General features: G+C 41.3%; 1 protein-coding gene across 2 annotated transcripts in view; it reads left to right on the top strand.

The window, feature by feature from the left end:
- LOC117403970 (protein unc-13 homolog B) overlaps positions 1 to 18,737 on the top strand; it is a 222,221-nt gene that overhangs the window by 38,095 nt on the left and 165,389 nt on the right. For both annotated transcript variants that reach the window (XM_059029881.1, XM_059029927.1), the window contains exon 2: positions 3,964 to 3,993. In XM_059029881.1, coding sequence (XP_058885864.1) covers positions 3,964 to 3,993 — 30 coding nt within the window. The remainder of the gene's footprint in view (positions 1 to 3,963; positions 3,994 to 18,737) is intronic.

The raw sequence follows: 18,737 nt of genomic DNA, 5'->3' as shown, positions 1-18,737 counted from the left end.
AATCCAGGTTTGTTCTTTCCTTGGGGTTTGATGAGCAATCCTGAACCTTTTGTACAAGCAGTTTTCCAATGCATTTATTATAGTTTTACTGTGGTTTGTCTTTTTTTTTTTTTTATTTGCTTTGCCGTACCGCTTTGAGCAAAACAAAAATTTTATAAACCCTAAAAACCAAACAAATATAACAGAGCCTCGTGTTATCCTGCATCGTTTTGAATGCTCCAATCAGATCGCCGCGTAGTCTTCTTTGTTCAATACTGAAAAGGTTAAATTATTTTAGCCTGTCTGCATACGACATGCCTTTTTAAACCAGGAATAATTCTGGCCACTCTTTGCACTCTTTCTAGAGCAGCAATATCCTTTTTTTGTAGCAAGGTGACCACATCTGAACACAATATTCTAGATGAGGTCTTACTAATGCATTGTAAAGTTTTAACATTACTTCTCTTGATTTAAATTCAACACTTTTCACTATATTTCTGAGCATTTTGTTGGCCTTTTTTATATCTTCCCCACATTGTATAGATTAGTGGTGCACAACTCGGTCCTGGAGGGCCGGTGTCCCTGCAGGTTTTTATTCCAACTGCACCCCAAACTACTTTATTGGACCTTCTTATTAGAAGCTTAATTGTCCCAATTAACTAATTTAGGGTATGGTTAGAACAAAAACCAGGAGGGACACCGGCCCTCCATGACCCGAGTTGTGCACCACTGGACTAGATGAAGACCGTTCTGAGTCAACTTAAACTCATAGATCTTTTTCATAGATTCCTTCTTCAATTTCAGTATCTCCCATATGGTATTTATAATGGAAATTTTATTGCCTGCGTGCAGTACCTTACACTTTTCTATATTAAATGTCATTTGTCATGTGTTTGCCCAGTTCCAATGATGTCATTTTGAGTGACCTTTGCTGCTGCAACTGTTTGCCACTCCTCCTATTTTTGTGTCGTCTGCAAATTTAATAAGTTTGCTTACTATACCAGAATCCAAGTCATTAATGTAGATTAGGAATAGCAGAGGACCTAATACTGATCCCTGTGGTACACCACTGGTTACCTCACTCTATTTTGAGGTTTATTCTCTAATCAGTACTTTCTGTTTTCTACATGTTAACCACTCCCTGTGCATGCATTTCCTTGAATCCCTTCTGCGTTCAGTTTGAGAATTAATCTTTTAAGCAGGACTTTGTCAAAAGCTTTCTGGAAATCTAAATAAACCACGTCCTATGCTTTGCAGTTATCCATTGTCGATTTTGTTGCATCCTCAAAAAAATCAAGCAGGTTAGTTAGACACGGTCTCCCTTTCCTAAAACCATGCTGACTGTCTCCCAGGATACTGTTCCCATAGAGGTAATTTTCCATTTTGGATTTTATTATAGTTTCCATATAATAGAAGTCAGGCTTATTGGTCTGTAGTTCCCTGGTTCGGTTTTGTCTCCCTTTTTGTGGATTGGTATTACGTTTGCAATTCCTGTCTGAAGACACTGTTGTTTGATCTTGGTTAGCGGTTTGTAAATAACTTATTTAATTTCTTTGAGTGCTATTGGGATCTCATCCGGCCCAGGGGATTTGTTTATTTTAAGAGCTCCTAGTCCCTTTAACACTTATGCCTCTGTTATGCTCAAGTTATTTAAAACTGGATAGGAACAGGTTGACATGTGGGGCATGTTGTCCATATCCTCCTTGGTAAAAACTTGTGAAAAGTAGTCATTTAATATATTTGCAATTTTTTTCTCTTCATCTATGATGTTGACATCTGTATCTCAGACATTTTACCTCCTACCTGAATATTCTCTTGCTGTTTATAATTTTGGAAAAACTTTTTTGGAATTGGTTTTAGCCCCCTTGGCAGTGTTCATTTCTATCTCTTGGCCTTTCTAACTTCCTTTTTGACGGTTGCAGTTTCTGTGTACTTTGTTTTTGGTCCCTTTTAAACGCTTTGTAAAGTGCCTTTTTTCTCTGAATTGTTTTAATTGATCTATTAAACCATTTTGTTTTAGATTTGTTTTGATTTGTCTACTTTTGGGATGTATTTGTGTTGCACCTCTAGTACAATTTTTTTGAAAAATAGCCATCCTTTCTCTGTGGATGTTTTTTCTACTTCTGTTTGTCTCTGTTTCATTCCTTCATAATTTGCCTTTTTAAAATTGTAAACCTTAGCTCTAGTTACTTTTTGGGTTTTAAAAAGCACTTCAAATGAGACCATGTTGTGGTACACGTTTGCCAATGGTTCTCTGACCTCTGTTTTAGTTATTCTGGCTTCCTTATTTGAAAAGACTAAATCAAGGTATGCCCCCCCCCAGTTGGTGCCTTGACAAATTTGCGTTAGGAAACAGTCATTTGTCATTTCTACCATTTCAATTTTGGCTGTTGTGTTACCCACCGGGTTTTCTCATTTTATATGGGGGAAGTTGAAATCCCCCATTAGTATGGCTACACGCATTTCTAATGTCATTGTATAACAGGTTATTTTGGTTGGTGTCTGGATTTGGTGGTCTATAGCATGCCCTATTATGCACTTTGGGTTTGTGTCCATTATTCTGACCCATATTGATTCTGCATTGTTTTTTTCTTCCAGATTTAACACCTGGGTTTCAAGACTATTTTTGATGTATAGCGCTACCCCTCCGCCTCTTCTGTCCTGCCTGTCTTTCCTATACAGTGTATACCCACTAATATTATATTCGTCTCCATCACTCTCGGATGACCAAGTTTCTGTAACACCTAACACATCATAGTTACTTATTAATACAGTAGCTTCAAGTTCTAACATTTTGTTTTTTTAGCCTTCTAGCATTTAGATAAATACATTTAATGGCTGTCTTACCTGAGTTGTTGCCCTTGTTTTGATGTAGTCTCCCTTCTGTTTTTTTGTTGATTTCTCCCCCCCTTCATTTCTATTTTTAAATGGACCTCCTCGAGGATCCTTTCTCAGATTGTTTCCCTTTCTGTTTAAGTGCAGTCCGTCCCGCCTATATAGATAGTCCTTGTTGTAGAATGTGCTCCAATGTTCAAGGAAGGTGAAGCCTTCCTGTGTGCACCACGTTTTCAGCCATGCATTTAGATTTATTTATTTCCAGCTGTCTGTATGGTCCTTTGCAAGGTGCCAGCAGTATGCCAGAAAATACCTCAGTTTTGGTCTTCTCATTGAACATCATGCAACCTGCTTTATTACACTTTATTATGGGGAAACTTTTATAAGTGATTTTGCAACAAGCCTCAGAGATTCTGCTACTTTCTGAGAACTTTCAAGTTGTAGTTTGTTTCTGATGAGCAGCATTAACACAATGCATGACTGAGGGCACACAAGTTGGATAGCAATCATTTGTATACGCCTTGACTAGGAGGCTCATGTCAGACTTGCTTATACAGTAGGTAGCCATCAGAAAAACGTGCCGTGATCTACTGTAGTCCTGCAAGTCTTTGAAATTCGCTGTCTAATGACCCCTGTGGGTCCTTCATGGAGAGTTGTGCTGACAAGGGGGTGGACATCCACCCTTCGTGCACTGTGCATTGTTTGTTTCTGTCCACCCACAGCCGATTTAGAAACAGAGAATGCATTTGAAAGATCTCATTAAAGGGCAAAGCTTCTGAAACCTGGTGCATTATTAAAAGGATTCGTGACGCTTCAATGACAAGACAAGCTGGCTCAAAACGAGTACAGTCCTCTGAAAGGCGAGGGATTTTAGAAGTGAATTAAATAGTACAAATAAAGAATGAAGACAGGCCCCTAGCTAACAGCTGTTAGTGTTTTAAACCACTAGAACAAACCTGTAACCCCTTAAGTCATTCATGCCTCATAGACATTAATGCTGAAGTCTTTAATTCATTAATATGTCTTGATAAGGGCCTGCAATTACAGTTTTCAGGTTAATGTGTTTTGTGTCATTGTGAGTACTAACTGGCTGTTTTTTCTTGTTTTTCTCTTTTTTTTTTTTTTTTTGTTCTTTTTTCTACGCTTCAGTCAAGAAAGCCAAACTCTATGGACCCCCAGGTAAGCCCTGAATTGATTTTTCTTTCTGTCTGGTACTGTTTTCAGTGTAGGTCTGATGGTGTGGATGAAATCTCAATTGTTTGCCCTTTTTGTATGACATTTCTGGACCTCGGTTTGGAGACAGAGTTGTTGTAGAATAGATTTTAAAGCTGCAGCATCCCACAAGTATTTATTTATTTATGTTTTTTTAACTAAAATATCTTTGTGCTAGACCTATTTGACTTGACAGGGTATATTATTATTCATTATTTTCTTAGCAGACGCCCTTATCCAGGGCGACCTTACAGTTGTTACAAGATATCACATTATTTTTATTTTATTTATTTATTCTTTTACACATTGTTTTTACATACAATTACCCATTTATACAGTTGTTTTTTTTTTACTGGAGCAATCTAGGTAAAGTACCTTGCTCAAGGGTACAGCAGCAGTGTCCCCCATCTGGGATTGAACCCACAACCCTCCGGTCAAGAGTCCAGAGCCCTAACCACTACTCCACATTATTAATTGGCAGGTTGCTGTTTTGTGACTGTGGGGAAAGAATGTCATCAGAAGCAGCATAAAGCAGTAGTTGCAACAACTTCAGCTTTAGGTTTGCGCTTCTGAGCGCCGCTTAAATGTTTTTTCATGATTTTGTGTGACGGCAGTTCTTCTTCACTTGCTCTCCCCGCGCCTGCAGCGTGCGCTCATGCGTGTGCGTCAGGTACCGACGAGGCTGACTTGTTTGCATTTGTGGGTTTTGAGCTTTTTTTTTTTTTTTTTAAACCTCATTTCAACGACGGAGGTCAGAATCCATAACACACGTTCACCACAAAACCCTGCCTGTTACATTTAGATATGAAAAGGTATGCAAAAAGGTGTGTCAAGCTGTTACTGTGTGTGTGCGTAGCTGATTCCATCGCTTACTACTTGCTGGGGTTCATCTAGCTGAGATCCTGATCGCATCCTTGAATGTGAAATCTACTGGCACCCGCAGAGCAGGAGCGCTTTAGTGGTTTGGAGAGCAGCCAGCAGTGGAGAGGAGGGGTGAGGGGAGGATGGAGAGAGAGAAGCAGGGAAAGTGTTCGGATGAACTACAGTGGTCTGGGGCAGTGCTTCTTTCAGGGGAGCTTGTTATAGAGGGACTTTGGGAACTAGTTTCTGACAATTTTATTTAAGCATATTATCTTCCATAAAAGTACAGTAGATAAGAAAGTGAACCCTATTTTTGTAAATTGAGCTTTTTCAACCCAATCCCTATCCTAATTCTAACAATGGGCCACAATAGCTACAGCAGTATCATGGGTGCGTATAAGTGTTAAATTCAGCCCCATTTGTTCCAGCAGGGCATGCATTGTTGAGATTGTAATGTTAATAGCAGAACAAAGCACTTCCCAGCTGATGACATAATTTCATGTTGGTTGAGAAATGTGTTTTTTACATAACCTGTTAAACGTGGTTAAGTGATATGCATGCGGTAATATTGTCAGGTATGCAGCAGAGGGAGAAAGAAAAGAGTGGGATCGCTTTAGCAAACCGTAATTAAATAAACAAAGCAAGCAACCACTTTCCTGGGTCATTTAAAACTGCATCTGTTTTTGGAACACATTCTGTCTGTTTTATTCAGAGAAACTAAAACCCTTTTAGTGAGATTAGTCTTTCTTCTCGAACAAAAAGCTGCTGGTCTGACCTGAAGCTCTAACAGCCTTTCAGTGCTCTAAAACAAATTTACTGCTCATTCATGTATTTACCGAATGTAAAGGCATGCATGGATTTCTTATATAAACTAGATACCGATTATATTGCTTTTGTGAAAACCCAGCAATATTTTGGTTAAAACTCAGTGACAAATGTAAATAAAGGTCCATGCTCTTCTTTCTTTCTTTCTTTCTTTCTTTCTTTCTTTCTTTCTTTCTTTCTAAGACTGTCTTCCTAATCCATTGAGGGCATAGTGAATACTGCATGGGGTAGTGTGTGATATGAGAATTTAATGCATACCCGAGGGATTTATCCAGCATCCCACCTGAGCGTGGCATTCAGTTCTCATTTATCATACATTACCTATGCAGTGAGCCATTTTTATGTTCACTAGTTTGTTTTGAGGGTGTTTGTTTTTGCTAACATTTCCCTGTACCTTTTTGTGAGAAGCGACTTACATAAATAAATAAATAAATAGATAGCCTTAGACCCAGAATGTCTGGACTGTACAGCAGCTTTTTAAAGGGCAACCGTGTATGACATCTCAATCTAAATCTGTTCACAGTGTGCAGTGTGACTCAGGATGCCAAGGTAAATGAAGTAGTTTCAGTCCTGTTCCTATCTGAGTGAACGTGTGCCCGCCTGTAGCAGTTGACTCCAGCTCTAACATGATGTCTCTGTAATTCTATTACTGCCAGCCAGGTGATGGATGCCTTGGTTTCACCCTCATGCTAGCTGGGGCCACCATTATTACTCTTGGGAAGTAGCGCAGGGAGACCAATAATAACTCTATCTAAGTGACCGTCAGCAGAAAGTCAATGCAGCAGTATTTTATTATGAAATGTTGCTCCCCATTATTACCACACACACACACTGCGAATGTCTGGCTGCATTCAAGATTACAGACGCTGCCCTATTGAGTTGTGTCGGAGCCATTAAATAACAGGTCTTTTGTAGCTGGGCTATAATTCTGGTTTGATCCTTGCCTTAGCGAGAGATTCAATCAAAGAAATGCAGCAGTGTGGGTTTTTTTTTTTTTCTTCCATGATGGCCTCGGAGACCTCAGAGAGAGAGAGAGTGAGATCTTGCTTGCACTATAGCCACTACTATCCCATCAGGTTGATAGTGTCCTCCCGGAGACAATATTGACATCTGCCTTTGTACCTATTATTTACATATATACAAATGGCAACATTAACATTGTAGCTTTTTACTGAATCCACTGTGCAGTCGTGGTCTTGAATGTTACTGTGCTCAAGCACGGACAAACCGTTATATCGGCTGCACTGGAACCATGTTCCACTTTCCCAGTGTAAAAATATGTCCTTTGTATTTGAATTAATTATCAGTAGGATCTATCTAACTCTGAGCCCAGAAAAAAAGGATGTTGCGCTTCCTCCAGAATCAAATCCCTGGAGTTTCGAGGCACGTTCTTTTCAATGATTTTATCCGGAGTTGAAATGTGCAGCAGTTAGTGAAGCGTGTCCCCGGGCACATGCTCTCCTCTGTAGAAATGTGACAGGAGTGCTTGTTGGCGTGCATTAGCTGTGTTAGGAGGGCTCACTATAGGGCATTCCTGTCCATTGATGTGTTGCACTCTGCTTGAGCTTCAGTATACAAGAAAGGTTACTAACAAGAGGAGGTAACTGTAATTAACTAGTCTTGCCTTGTCACAGTGATGCATTTAATTGAATACCATTTTGCAGTTTTGGCAGCTGATGGGGGGGGGGGGGGCGGGGGGGTGGATAAACTGTGTTTACATATCAAGAGGCCCGGAAGAAGCATGGCAGGTTGCATTTTAATAAAGGCAGACCATTAAACAGAGCGGCATGTGCTTGTTTGCCCTGGGTGGGCTGTATGGGTCTCCTGTATAAAAGAATACAACGATAGTCGATTTTTTAAATAGCTTGCCTGGTATGAGAGTTATCAGGGGCTGGTAGTGGTTTAATGGAGAGCTGCTGTTTAGCTGGTAGTGGTTTAATGGAGAGCTGCTGTTTAGCTGGTAGTGGTTTAATGGAGAGCTGCTGTTTAGCTGGTAGTGGTTTAATGGAGAGCTGCTGTTTAGCTGGTAGTGGTTTAATGGAGAGCTGCTGTTTAGCAGCAAGAGTGAAACGCACAGGTGGTTTTGTTTGCTTGGCTCACCTGCCACAGTGGCTGCCTGTTAATACAGTGAGGATCTGTACTGTTTAATGTATTGAGTTGTAACATCTGCGTTCAATCTGCAGGACAAAACCTGCTCTAAAGTGGGGAAGGAGCTGCTTCTGGAGAGCTGGAGATAATTTGCTCATTGGCAGAATTCTTTTGACAGATGCATGGTCTGTAAATGATTGCTCCTGCTTGCAAAACTCCTGTGAGATTTGTACATCTGTCTTAAAGACAAACAAAGTACATTGAAAACAATTCTTTTTTTATTTATTTTTTGTCAGACAAGGTCCAGGGGATTCAGATTGAACGCTTTGCATGTGGAGACGGCCGCCTGGTTTTTAATTTTCATGTCAAATATAAGAGGAGAAACCAACAAAAAAGTTTGTGAATTGTGATTGCCAAATATATCAAACTCTGAGTGCAAAGAAGGCATTAATAGTCTTATAAAAGATAAGCACTGATTACATTGCCGGAGGGAATGTGTGGCACAGAGTGCTCCGATAGAGACTCGCACCCACGTTGCCGGAGGGTATGTGTGGCACAGAGTGCTCCGATAGAGACTCGCACCCACGTTGCCGGAGGGTGTGTGTGGCACAGAGTGCTCCGATAGAGACTCGCACCCACGTTGCCGGAGGGTGTGTGTTGCACAGAGTGCTCCGATAGAGACTCGCACCCACGTTGCCGGAGGGTGTGTGTGGCACAGAGTGCTCCGATAGAGACTCGCACCCACGTTGCCGGAGGGTATGTGTGGCACAGAGTGCTCCGATAGAGACTCGCACCCACGTTGCCGGAGGGTATGTGTTGCACAGTGCTCCGATAGAGACTCGCACCCACGTTGCCGGAGGGTATGTGTGGCACAGAGTGCTCCGATAGAGACTCGCACCCACGTTGCCGGAGGGTATGTGTGGCACAGAGTGCTCCGATAGAGACTCGCACCCACGTTGCCGGAGGGTGTGTGTGGCACAGAGTGCTCCGATAGAGACTCGCACCCACGTTGCCGGAGGGTATGTGTGGCACGGAGTGCTCCGATAGAGACTCGCATAAGCCCTACACCAGTCCTGGGTTGCCTTCAATTAAGGGCATTATTTAAGTCAGGGATGGGAAGAAGACTCCTTTTGCATATCAGTTTGCTTCATTCCAGGATTACTATGAGTTTAATAAGACTCATCTGAGCTTGTTACCTATGCACTGTGGCTAATCAAGCTTGTATTAAACCTGGACCGGGTGAATCTGCTGTGCAATAGGAGTCTTATTTCCATCCCTGTAAATGATCAGTAGCTGTGAGCCTGTGCTATCAGGTCACTGTTAAGTAAACTGTTCTATCCCTATAGCTGCATAAACCGCTTCTAAAAGTAAACCTACAGACTCATGTGAGACTTCTTAGCAGCCCGACTGGGGGATATAGTAGAGGAGGGTGGACTTGCTTATTTCACATATTGTATTATACTTTTATACATCTATAAATTGAGATAAATTGATATAAATACGAATTTTAGCAAAACTTGCGAAGGGCCTTCTTGAGCGCTGTTTGTCTGTCTTTCCGTCCTGTCTTACTGAATATCATTTTACAGTTTTGCATATAGCTAGAGAACCACTTGTCCAGACTTGCTTGTTTAACACAAGTTTAAGTGTTTTGGAATCTGGGAGTTCCAGTATATGGATTCATTCTTTTTGCCTGTCTGTATGTTGCATTGTTACATGGATATAGACCACAGTGATGAACTTTGTCATGTTACTGACGACGGGCATGAATGGCACTGACCACAGTTGTGCTTTCGGTTGGAGATCTTCATGGTCAATGCAGCCACTGTGTTAGGGGCTGGGCTGGGCTGCACAGACACCCACTACCAGGCCCCTTGTGAAGTCACCGAGATCATTCTGCTTTGCCATGATTGTCGCTGAACATTATATATATATATATATATATATATATATATATATATATATATATATATATATATATATATATATATTAGGACATGGCATGACGTGACATGTCACTTGACCACACTTTTCTTTCTTTACATTCTCCAGTGCTGTGTGTCAGACTTGTATTTTCTCTTCACCGGGAGTATTGCTCATCTAGTAGTAAAGAAACTTGTTGAAGTGGTGCAGGCCGCCTCTACAAGGCCACCCTGAGTGAACGAATGTATTTAAATCAAAGTGGATTGTACACGTCTCCTCCCGGATCTGTTTAGTAGAAAGATGACGGTTCAATCTAGAACATCTTTAAATAGACTCCCTGAGGGCACTGCATTCTTACTTGTCATAGTGGCGCTCTCCTTAATTATAGTTCTGAATGGAAGGGCTGGATTCTTGAACATCCCACTTGATTTGTCTGAACCTCCTTCCCTGATTCATCATCATCATCCTCCTCCTCCATAGCACAAGGAAGCAGCAGTGATTTACTGGCTGCGTCCCAGATCTTTGTCTGCGATGCTGTCCCCGAGCGCTAACCTCCTTCCCTGATTCATCATCATCATCATCCTCCTCCTCCTCCATAGCACAAGGAAGCAGCAGTAATTAACTGGCTGCGTCCCAGATTTTTGTCTGCGATGCTGTCCCCGAGCGCTAACCTCCTTCCCTGATTCTTCATCATCATCATCATCATCATCCTCCTCCTCCATATCACAAGGAAGCAGCAGTGATTAACTGGCTGCGTCCCAGATCTTTGTCTGTCCCCCGAGCGCTAGCCTCCTTCACACCTCGCTCGTTTGTTTTAAATAAGGGAGCGAATTATACAAACAGTATTAAAATGGCTCAATTAAATGGGATGCCCTGAATTACCAGTGCATCCTACCTTGTCAAGTTCATAGAGCACTAGCAGGGGGTTAGCACACAGCACCTATATTATTGGGGTTTAAGAGTTGCAAAAAAACAAGCTGTGCTTTTAATTTGAATTTCATTAACAGCACAACCGATGCGTTTGACTTGCACAGAACAAAATTACAGAGCCCCATTTAAATTCTGAAGTGTACCATAGATGTATGAAAAAATAATAAATACATAGTAAAAATAATAAACTGCAGGGAGCACCGTAACAGCAAATACTTTTCTGCAGCCACCAACATTGTTATATGTTGGATGGGATAAGTAGTAGTTCTCGAGTCAACAGATTACTCAAAGTCCTTAGAAGGTAATCATTTCTAGTTTGGCCTGTGGAATTTGTACTGGATAAAAGTTTCTCAGTAATGTGGAATGAAACACAGAAAGACTGCTGGAGATATGGGATTGGAGCAGCTGTGGGCTCCAGTCAATTCCTAATCCAAGCGTGCTTATGTTTTATCCATGTGCCCTACATTTTAGCAGTTTTATCAAATTGCTTTAGGTAGAGCAGATGGGGAATGGGAATTCCTTATTGATACAGTGCCTTGCGAAAGTATTCGGCCCCCTTGAACTTTGCGACCTTTTGCCACATTTCAGGCTTCAAACATAAAGATATGAAACTGTAATTTTTTGTGAAGAATCAACAACAAGTGGGACACAATCATGAAGTGGAACGAAATTTATTGGATATTTCAAACTTTTTTAACAAATAAAAAACTGAAAAATTGGGCGTGCAAAATTATTCAGCCCCTTTACTTTCAGTGCAGCAAACTCTCTCCAGAAGTTGAGTGAGGATCTCTGAATGATCCAATGTTGACCTAAATGACTAATGATGATAAATAGAATCCACCTGTGTGTAATCAAGTCTCCGTATAAATGCACCTGCACTGTGATAGTCTCAGAGGTCCGTTTAAAGCGCAGAGAGCATCATGAAGAACAAGGAACACACCAGGCAGGTCCGAGATACTGTTGTGGAGAAGTTTAAAGCCGGATTTGGATACAAAAAGATTTCCCAAGCTTTAAACATCCCAAGGAGCACTGTGCAAGCGATAATATTGAAATGGAAGGAGTATCAGACCACTGCAAATCTACCAAGACCTGGCCGTCCCTCTAAACTTTCAGCTCATACAAGGAGAAGACTGATCAGAGATGCAGCCAAGAGGACCATGATCACTCTGGATGAACTGCAGAGATCTACAGCTGAGGTGGGAGACTCTGTCCATAGGACAACAATCAGTCGTATACTGCACAAATCTGGCCTTTATGGAAGAGTGGCAAGAAGAAAGCCATTTCTTAAAGATATCCATAAAAAGTGTTGTTTACAGTTTGCCACAAGCCACCTGGGAGACACACCAAACATGTGGAAGAAGGTGCTCTGGTCAGATGAAACCAAAATCGAACTTTTTGGCAACAATGCAAAACGTTATGTTTGGCGTAAAAGCAACACAGCTCATCACCCTGAACACACCATCCCCACTGTCAAACATGGTGGTGGCAGCATCATGGTTTGGGCCTGCTTTTCTTCAGCAGGGACAGGGAAGATGGTTAAAATTGATGGGAAGATGGATGGAGCCAAATACAGGACCATTCTGGAAGAAAACCTGATGGAGTCTGCAAAAGACCTGAGACTGGGACGGAGATTTGTCTTCCAACAAGACAATGATCCAAAACATAAAGCAAAATCTACAATGGAATGGTTCACAAATAAACATATCCAGGTGTTAGAATGGCCAAGTCAAAGTCCAGACCTGAATCCAATCGAGAATCTGTGGAAAGAACTGAAAACTGCTGTTCACAAATGCTCTCCATCCAACCTCACTGAGCTCGAGCTGTTTTGCAAGGAGGAATGGGCAAAAATTTCAGTCTCTCGATGTGCAAAACTGATAGAGACATACCCCAAGCGACTTACAGCTGTAATCGCAGCAAAAGGTGGCGCTACAAAGTATTAACTTAAGGGGGCTGAATAATTTTGCACGCCCAATTTTTCAGTTTTTTATTTGTCAAAAAAGTTTGAAATATCCAATAAATTTCGTTCCACTTCATGATTGTGTCCCACTTGTTGTTGATTCTTCACAAAAAATTACAGTTTAAATTTTTACCTGAAATGTGGCAAAAGGTTGCAAAGTTCAAGGGGGCCGAATACTTTCGCAAGGCACTGTAGGTACCGGTATCACCAGACCCATAAGCGTCTTTTCTTTGTTCTGTGTCATTGTTGAAAAGGTCTTCTGGGGGAAATCAAGTCAATAAAAATAAAATCAATACAAGTCTGTCTATAGAATGAGAGAAAAAAGGAGAGGCAGGTGTGGGAACAAGCAGCTGTCCCAATGTGTGTGTGTGCGTGTGCGTGTTTTTTTTTAATGTAGATTGGATAATGACAGTGTATTTGGGGGCGCTTGTGAATACCGTTGTTTCAAGCACAAAATGAAAGCTGCACCCACATTTTAGAATGGTATGCTTGTTGTTTGCTGATGATGTGTTTATTGCTGTGCTGTAGCGGGTTAATGTTCTTTCTCAATTAGTGGAATGAACTATGCGATGGAGCATGCCATCAGATTGATTTGCCTTCAAAATCCAATCATGGCATTGAGACCCTGCATTGAGAATCTCCTAAAGAGCTTTCAAGGGTAGTGGTTGTGCCAGTTATTTCTGGATTACAGATGATCTTCACTGTCTGCATGCTGAGCTATTGAAGCCCAGACCACACTGAGCTATAGTAGAGTACTTAAGTACGATAGGGACACTTTCAGTACATTTATCAGCTGAAAAAAATTATTTTATTTTATCTTCAATCTAGTTTTAATATTCATTGCAAATCTATCCGTGTTTAGCAATCCTTTTTCTCCATTACACATGTTTTTTTTCCCCACAAGTTGGATAAAGACCCTCTGTTTCTCTCTCTCTCTCTCTCTCTCTCTCTCTCTCTCTCTCTCTCTCTCTCTCGCGCTCTTCTCTAGTACCTACAACAGCATGTGATATAATTAATTTAATAACCCCCACCCCTTGAATGTCTTAATAAACAGCGTGGTATGTTATGTAAAGGAAGAGAGAGAACTATATATGCCAGTAGTAGTGGTGCGCTATTCACATTTACACATTACACATTTCTACTTCGTCCTGATCTGGCGTCCAGGAGCAGGAAATGGCCATCTGGGACGGAGCTTTCCTCCTGCCTGTGACATCCAGACATCCTTGTTTTCCCCGTGTCCAGTCATCCAGGAAGCCAGTTGCTTAAGGAGGATTCAAACTTGACAGCTGCTGAAGGATGTGCTCCCAAACCCATACAATGTGCAGTTTTCTTTTTATTTAAAAAAGTAATCGGCACTGAAGAGAACACAAGTGCTGTGTCTGTATGTGGTTTTATAGTTCAGTTCTCTCAATTCAGCAAGGCCTGCCCTTTCAAGTCACAACAGAGCATCTTATAAGGTGTGTGACTGAGCCTGAACATCTCCATTGAGAGCTGTTGACAACAGGAGCTGACATGTCTTAGCACATTTTGAAATAAATTACCCAAATCCCTGATAATTAATTCATATCTTCATGAGTGAAATAAACACAACACTCTGTGCACTTTAATAAAGCATTAACACGTACAATATACTGAAAAAGAAAGTTAAACCGCTGAATCCAGAGAATTACTGTCCTTGGATCAAGCTGTGGTGGATGAAGACATTGAGAGAGGATTCTAGTCAAAACCTTTGCTGTTGAGTTCATCAGGTTTCTTTCAGTACTTCTAAATGTAGCTCTGTTTCATTGTTGATTGGATCATGCTCCACATCTGCTTAGCAACACAGTGTAATTTGGAGCAGTGCGATCATTCTGTCACTGGATTTGAAGGAATGTTGTCAGCAGTAATGAGATCGCCTCCTACCGTGCATCTGAAATATAAACTCATTGCTGAAGTTGCTTATAACTTTGAGAATGCTAGTAAGGATGGGAGCCCGGCTCCTCAGGTTCTCTCTTTTGGTCCAGAGTGTAGAAGAGCGTTTGAGAGGATGGGGTGAATCAAGCTTGGCTACGGGAGAAGCAATGTAATGCCCTGTTAAAGTGGCTGTAGCTAACCAAATATTTTCATCAATCTTACCTGTCATGCAATTTCATTGACTATATTGACTCAAATTTGCAGTTTTTAAAGAAACATGCTATTTCAAAAAGTGTATTCATTTTAAAACATGTTAGCTGGTAATACATCAGGTAAAGAAAGTTCTCAGTTTGCTTGCCTTCTGTTCCAGGAAATCTTATATTTGCACTTCCTCTGTGATTTTCACCTGATTTGCATTCAGATCCCTGCATCTTCATGACTTCAAAGAATATCAGTCATTTGGGGAAGTAGCTGTTTGGTTACTCCACAGAAAGGCAGCCTTGAAGGGGGGGGGGGGGGGACGGGACGGGACAATTTCAATCTCTAGTGACCATAAAAGTGCACGACTATCAGAAAGCAAAGTTTCACATATCCTGTTTCAATTTCTTTTTGTTAAAACATTGGTTTCTTTCGAATCTACTCATTAGAAACTCTAGTGAATGGAGGTGCAAGACGAGGTAAATGTGTGGAATAAACTCTTAGCAACAATCACGTAGGTTACTGTAAATCAATACAGTGTGCTTGTCAGTCTGGAATACCATAAAGGCTGTTCCTGGCAAATGCATGCAACTCTGCTGTATTGTGTTTGTCTTGAGTAACAGCAAACAGCACGCTGGTTGCAATACTTTGAGGTTTATTCCATGCTAACTCATTGCACATTTTGCATGTTCTCTTGCTTTTGCCTAGTAGTGTCTTGGGATGATAACTAATATAATCCAAAGGTATGATGGTATCAGTGTTTCTGGCAGATGATTGAAGCCATTTAGAGTGATGGGAAGGTCTCTTATCAGAAGCTACACAGGGGCTGTTATCAGTTACTAAATGAGAACAAATTGGCACTGCCATGTGAGCCTGGAGAGAGCATTCCCCAGGATGAGTCGATGCGTTCCGTTGCCATGGCTGCAGTATGCCGGCATGTTCCAATAATGGTCATTTTCTGCTATGGGGGCCAGGAAAAAGCATGTTCTTCTGAAGAGGACACATGCTGTATACAGTATCTAACTCACATGCCCTGCTTCTGGTGAAATTCTATCAAGTGTGTCTGTTAAGAACACAAAAACATTTATGTATGAGAGGAGACCATACGGGCCCATCTAGCCCTTTGCGGTCCTATGTCAGACCTGGTCCGACATCGCAATTTTCCCTTTCCGGTCCAATGTCGGACCCTGTCCGACATCATCAAAAAGACACAAAAAACGGGTCTCTAGTCGTTTTTTCTCCGGAAAAAGCCGAGAAAACCATTCAATGGCCAAGTGGGAGCGACAGGAGCCGAGACAAGCCGAAAAAAAAAGGGCGTATCTCATGAATAGTCATACTTGCCCCTGGCATCAGATAACAGCGGCCATAAGGAAACAAGCTGGCTGATACTGCATCAGCGCTCAGAGAATATCACGGACATTTGCAGAGCTTTTTTCAGATGTTATAGTAATAAAATAATGACTTGGATCGCATTATTGAGGTGTTTTGTGATGAAACGAGTGATCCGGAGATGATTGATTCGGTATGTACGACTATTATTATTATTATTATTATTATTTATTTCTTGGCATATGTGAAAGCTATAGCGAACAAAAGGGTGGGACGGGGCTGGAGATGCCTAGTGAGTGCTTTGTTGATATGCAGGGCCTTTTAAACCTGTTTGACTGAGGGGAAAAAAAATACTTTTAAACAGTGCGTCTAAAATTAACTGGGCGTATGAAAATAAATTGGATCTGACGCGCCTGACACACACTTAATAAATGGACTGCAAAGGACTAGGCTTGTCCTGTTCCAAGTGGCTGATTGATCTCTTGTTAGGTTGGGTCTGCATTAACAACGTGGCTAGGTAACCCATTCCATAGCCTCACCACTGTTTAAAGAAGTCTCCTACTGTCATAAGTGTCTCCACTTAATTTCCAGCTGTAACTTCTAGTCATGGTTTCTGTGAGTTTAAAAGTGACAAGCGATATCTGCCAGTCCTTGAGAAAAAAGCGTACTTTGGACAGCAGTCGTCTAGAAGCTGCGATGAACCTGACTTTAAAGCATGTTGATATGGTAACCCAGTTGACCTTTGCTCCAAAGTCCCACAATGACTGAGAATCTGAGCTGTGGTTCCAGCCCTGCTTCACATCAGATACACTTCCCTTGTAGCATCAGCTACACCTGTGCAGCACAAGGAGCTTGCTGCCTGCTGCACTTAATTGTGTGGCAGAAAACCTGGCTCGGTTATCATCATGTCTAATAATAAAAATAGCCATTAAATATAAAGGAATCAAATGGAATCGTTTCAGTGGGTTTCGCAGTAAATGCTGAAAATTCAAAGTTATTATTCAATCCAGTGTTTTCTACTCAACTCTATTTTTAGCTATAACTTCTTGAGCTGGGTTTTGTTTGGCATTAGCAAACTATGAGTAATGTATTGACGTTTTTATCCACCATCCGGATCGTCTCACCAAGCCGTTCCTGGTTTCCTCTGGAAGGATTATTCAAGGATTGTTCAACCAATCTATTTGTCCAAAGGGAAATCGTTTGTTGGGTGAACATTTCCTACACCAGAGGAACCCTAACTGATGTTGCATCATTTTCTGAACTCTGGGTGAGAGATTACCAATTTAATATTTTCTGCTGCTGGTTTATTTTTTAGTGCCCTGGGCAAGGACCATTTCAATAAGGACATTATTTTTTCCTTTTGGACATTTGTATTGTTTTTGGGTGAATTCTGCCCTGTGGAGAAGGCCTCCAATTGGACTATTTTTTTTTTCATATCGATTGCACATATTTGATTGTGGATGTATATTTCTTTATTTGTTTTCTTTGGCAGACTCCCAGCCAGTATTTCTATTGTGTTGTTCTCCACACCTCAATACGCATTTATTACAGTGATTACTGTCTTACCCTGCATTTTTGTTCAGGGTTTCTGGCACTCAGCTCACCTACCTTTTAATTTTTTGTAATTCTAGGTAGGAATACAATTTCTATCAACTAGTTAAAATAATTGATTTTCTGCCAGAGTTGAGATTGTTACACACTCCCTGTGCCGGGCTGCTGGAACTGTGAAGAGAATCTCATCAGATGAACTCTGCAGTTCTGTTAAATTCTTTTCAATATCTATAATGAGTCTGGGGGAAACTACCTTCAGTCATCCAGGTTTATTTCATGGAATTACTGAAATTTGCTTTGATAACACATATTTGCCTCCCTTTTTAAATCTCTATTTTATTATACTGGATTTTAATGTAATCTGGGGAAGAGGCGGGGAGGTTGCTATCCTAATAGGCAGCAATGGTCAGTATTAAACAAAAAATAATATTATGCTTGGAGAGTAGATCTAACACTAGCTACAAAACAGATCTTGTATAGGGACAAGGAATAAAGATAGTAGTTCAGTATTAGCCTTTCACATAACTTTTGCTTGGCTCACAGGCCATCAGTGGCTAAGTATTTTAAATGCAATTCTACACCACCAGTTGGCACAGTGTTGCAGCAAGTACATTCTGAATCCATGACGTCTCTGTTAAGCTGTCTCTGAATGAAGACGTTGAATTGTTTCACCAGCTCCATTTCATACACCCAGTGGGCCCATGCCCTGCTATTAACAAGGCCTCCCGTGAGCCGACAAGATGATAACCCAGAGTGGCAAGGCAGCTGATTGTTGTTCTGTACCTGTTAACGAGCCCCAAGCAGCAGGTAATCTGGGCCTGGCGTTTGCGGAGCAGGCACGTGTGAATAGCGCAGGTGCCACAGCAAGCCCCGCTAACCACAGACACTCCCCTCCCTGCCATTGCACACAATACAGCGTGCACACCACCTTATCTCTTACAGAATCCACAAGCCAGAGTGAGGCATGAGGCTTTCCAGGACACACACAGACCCACTTTAGCACAATCTATTGCTAGTTTAGTGACCCACCCCTTGTTCTTTACTCTCTGCGCTGAGGCTTACCACCGGAGATCTCCAGCAACAAGCTGAAAACAGAAAAGGCTTGTTTGTGATCGCGGAGACGTGTATATTAAGTGTGTGTGTGTAAAATGTTATTTAA

The sequence above is a fragment of the Acipenser ruthenus genome, chromosome 1, assembly GCF_902713425.1.
Source record: "Acipenser ruthenus chromosome 1, fAciRut3.2 maternal haplotype, whole genome shotgun sequence".
Lineage (NCBI taxonomy): Eukaryota > Metazoa > Chordata > Actinopteri > Acipenseriformes > Acipenseridae > Acipenser > Acipenser ruthenus.
This window is presented reverse-complemented; position numbering and strand designations above follow the sequence as displayed.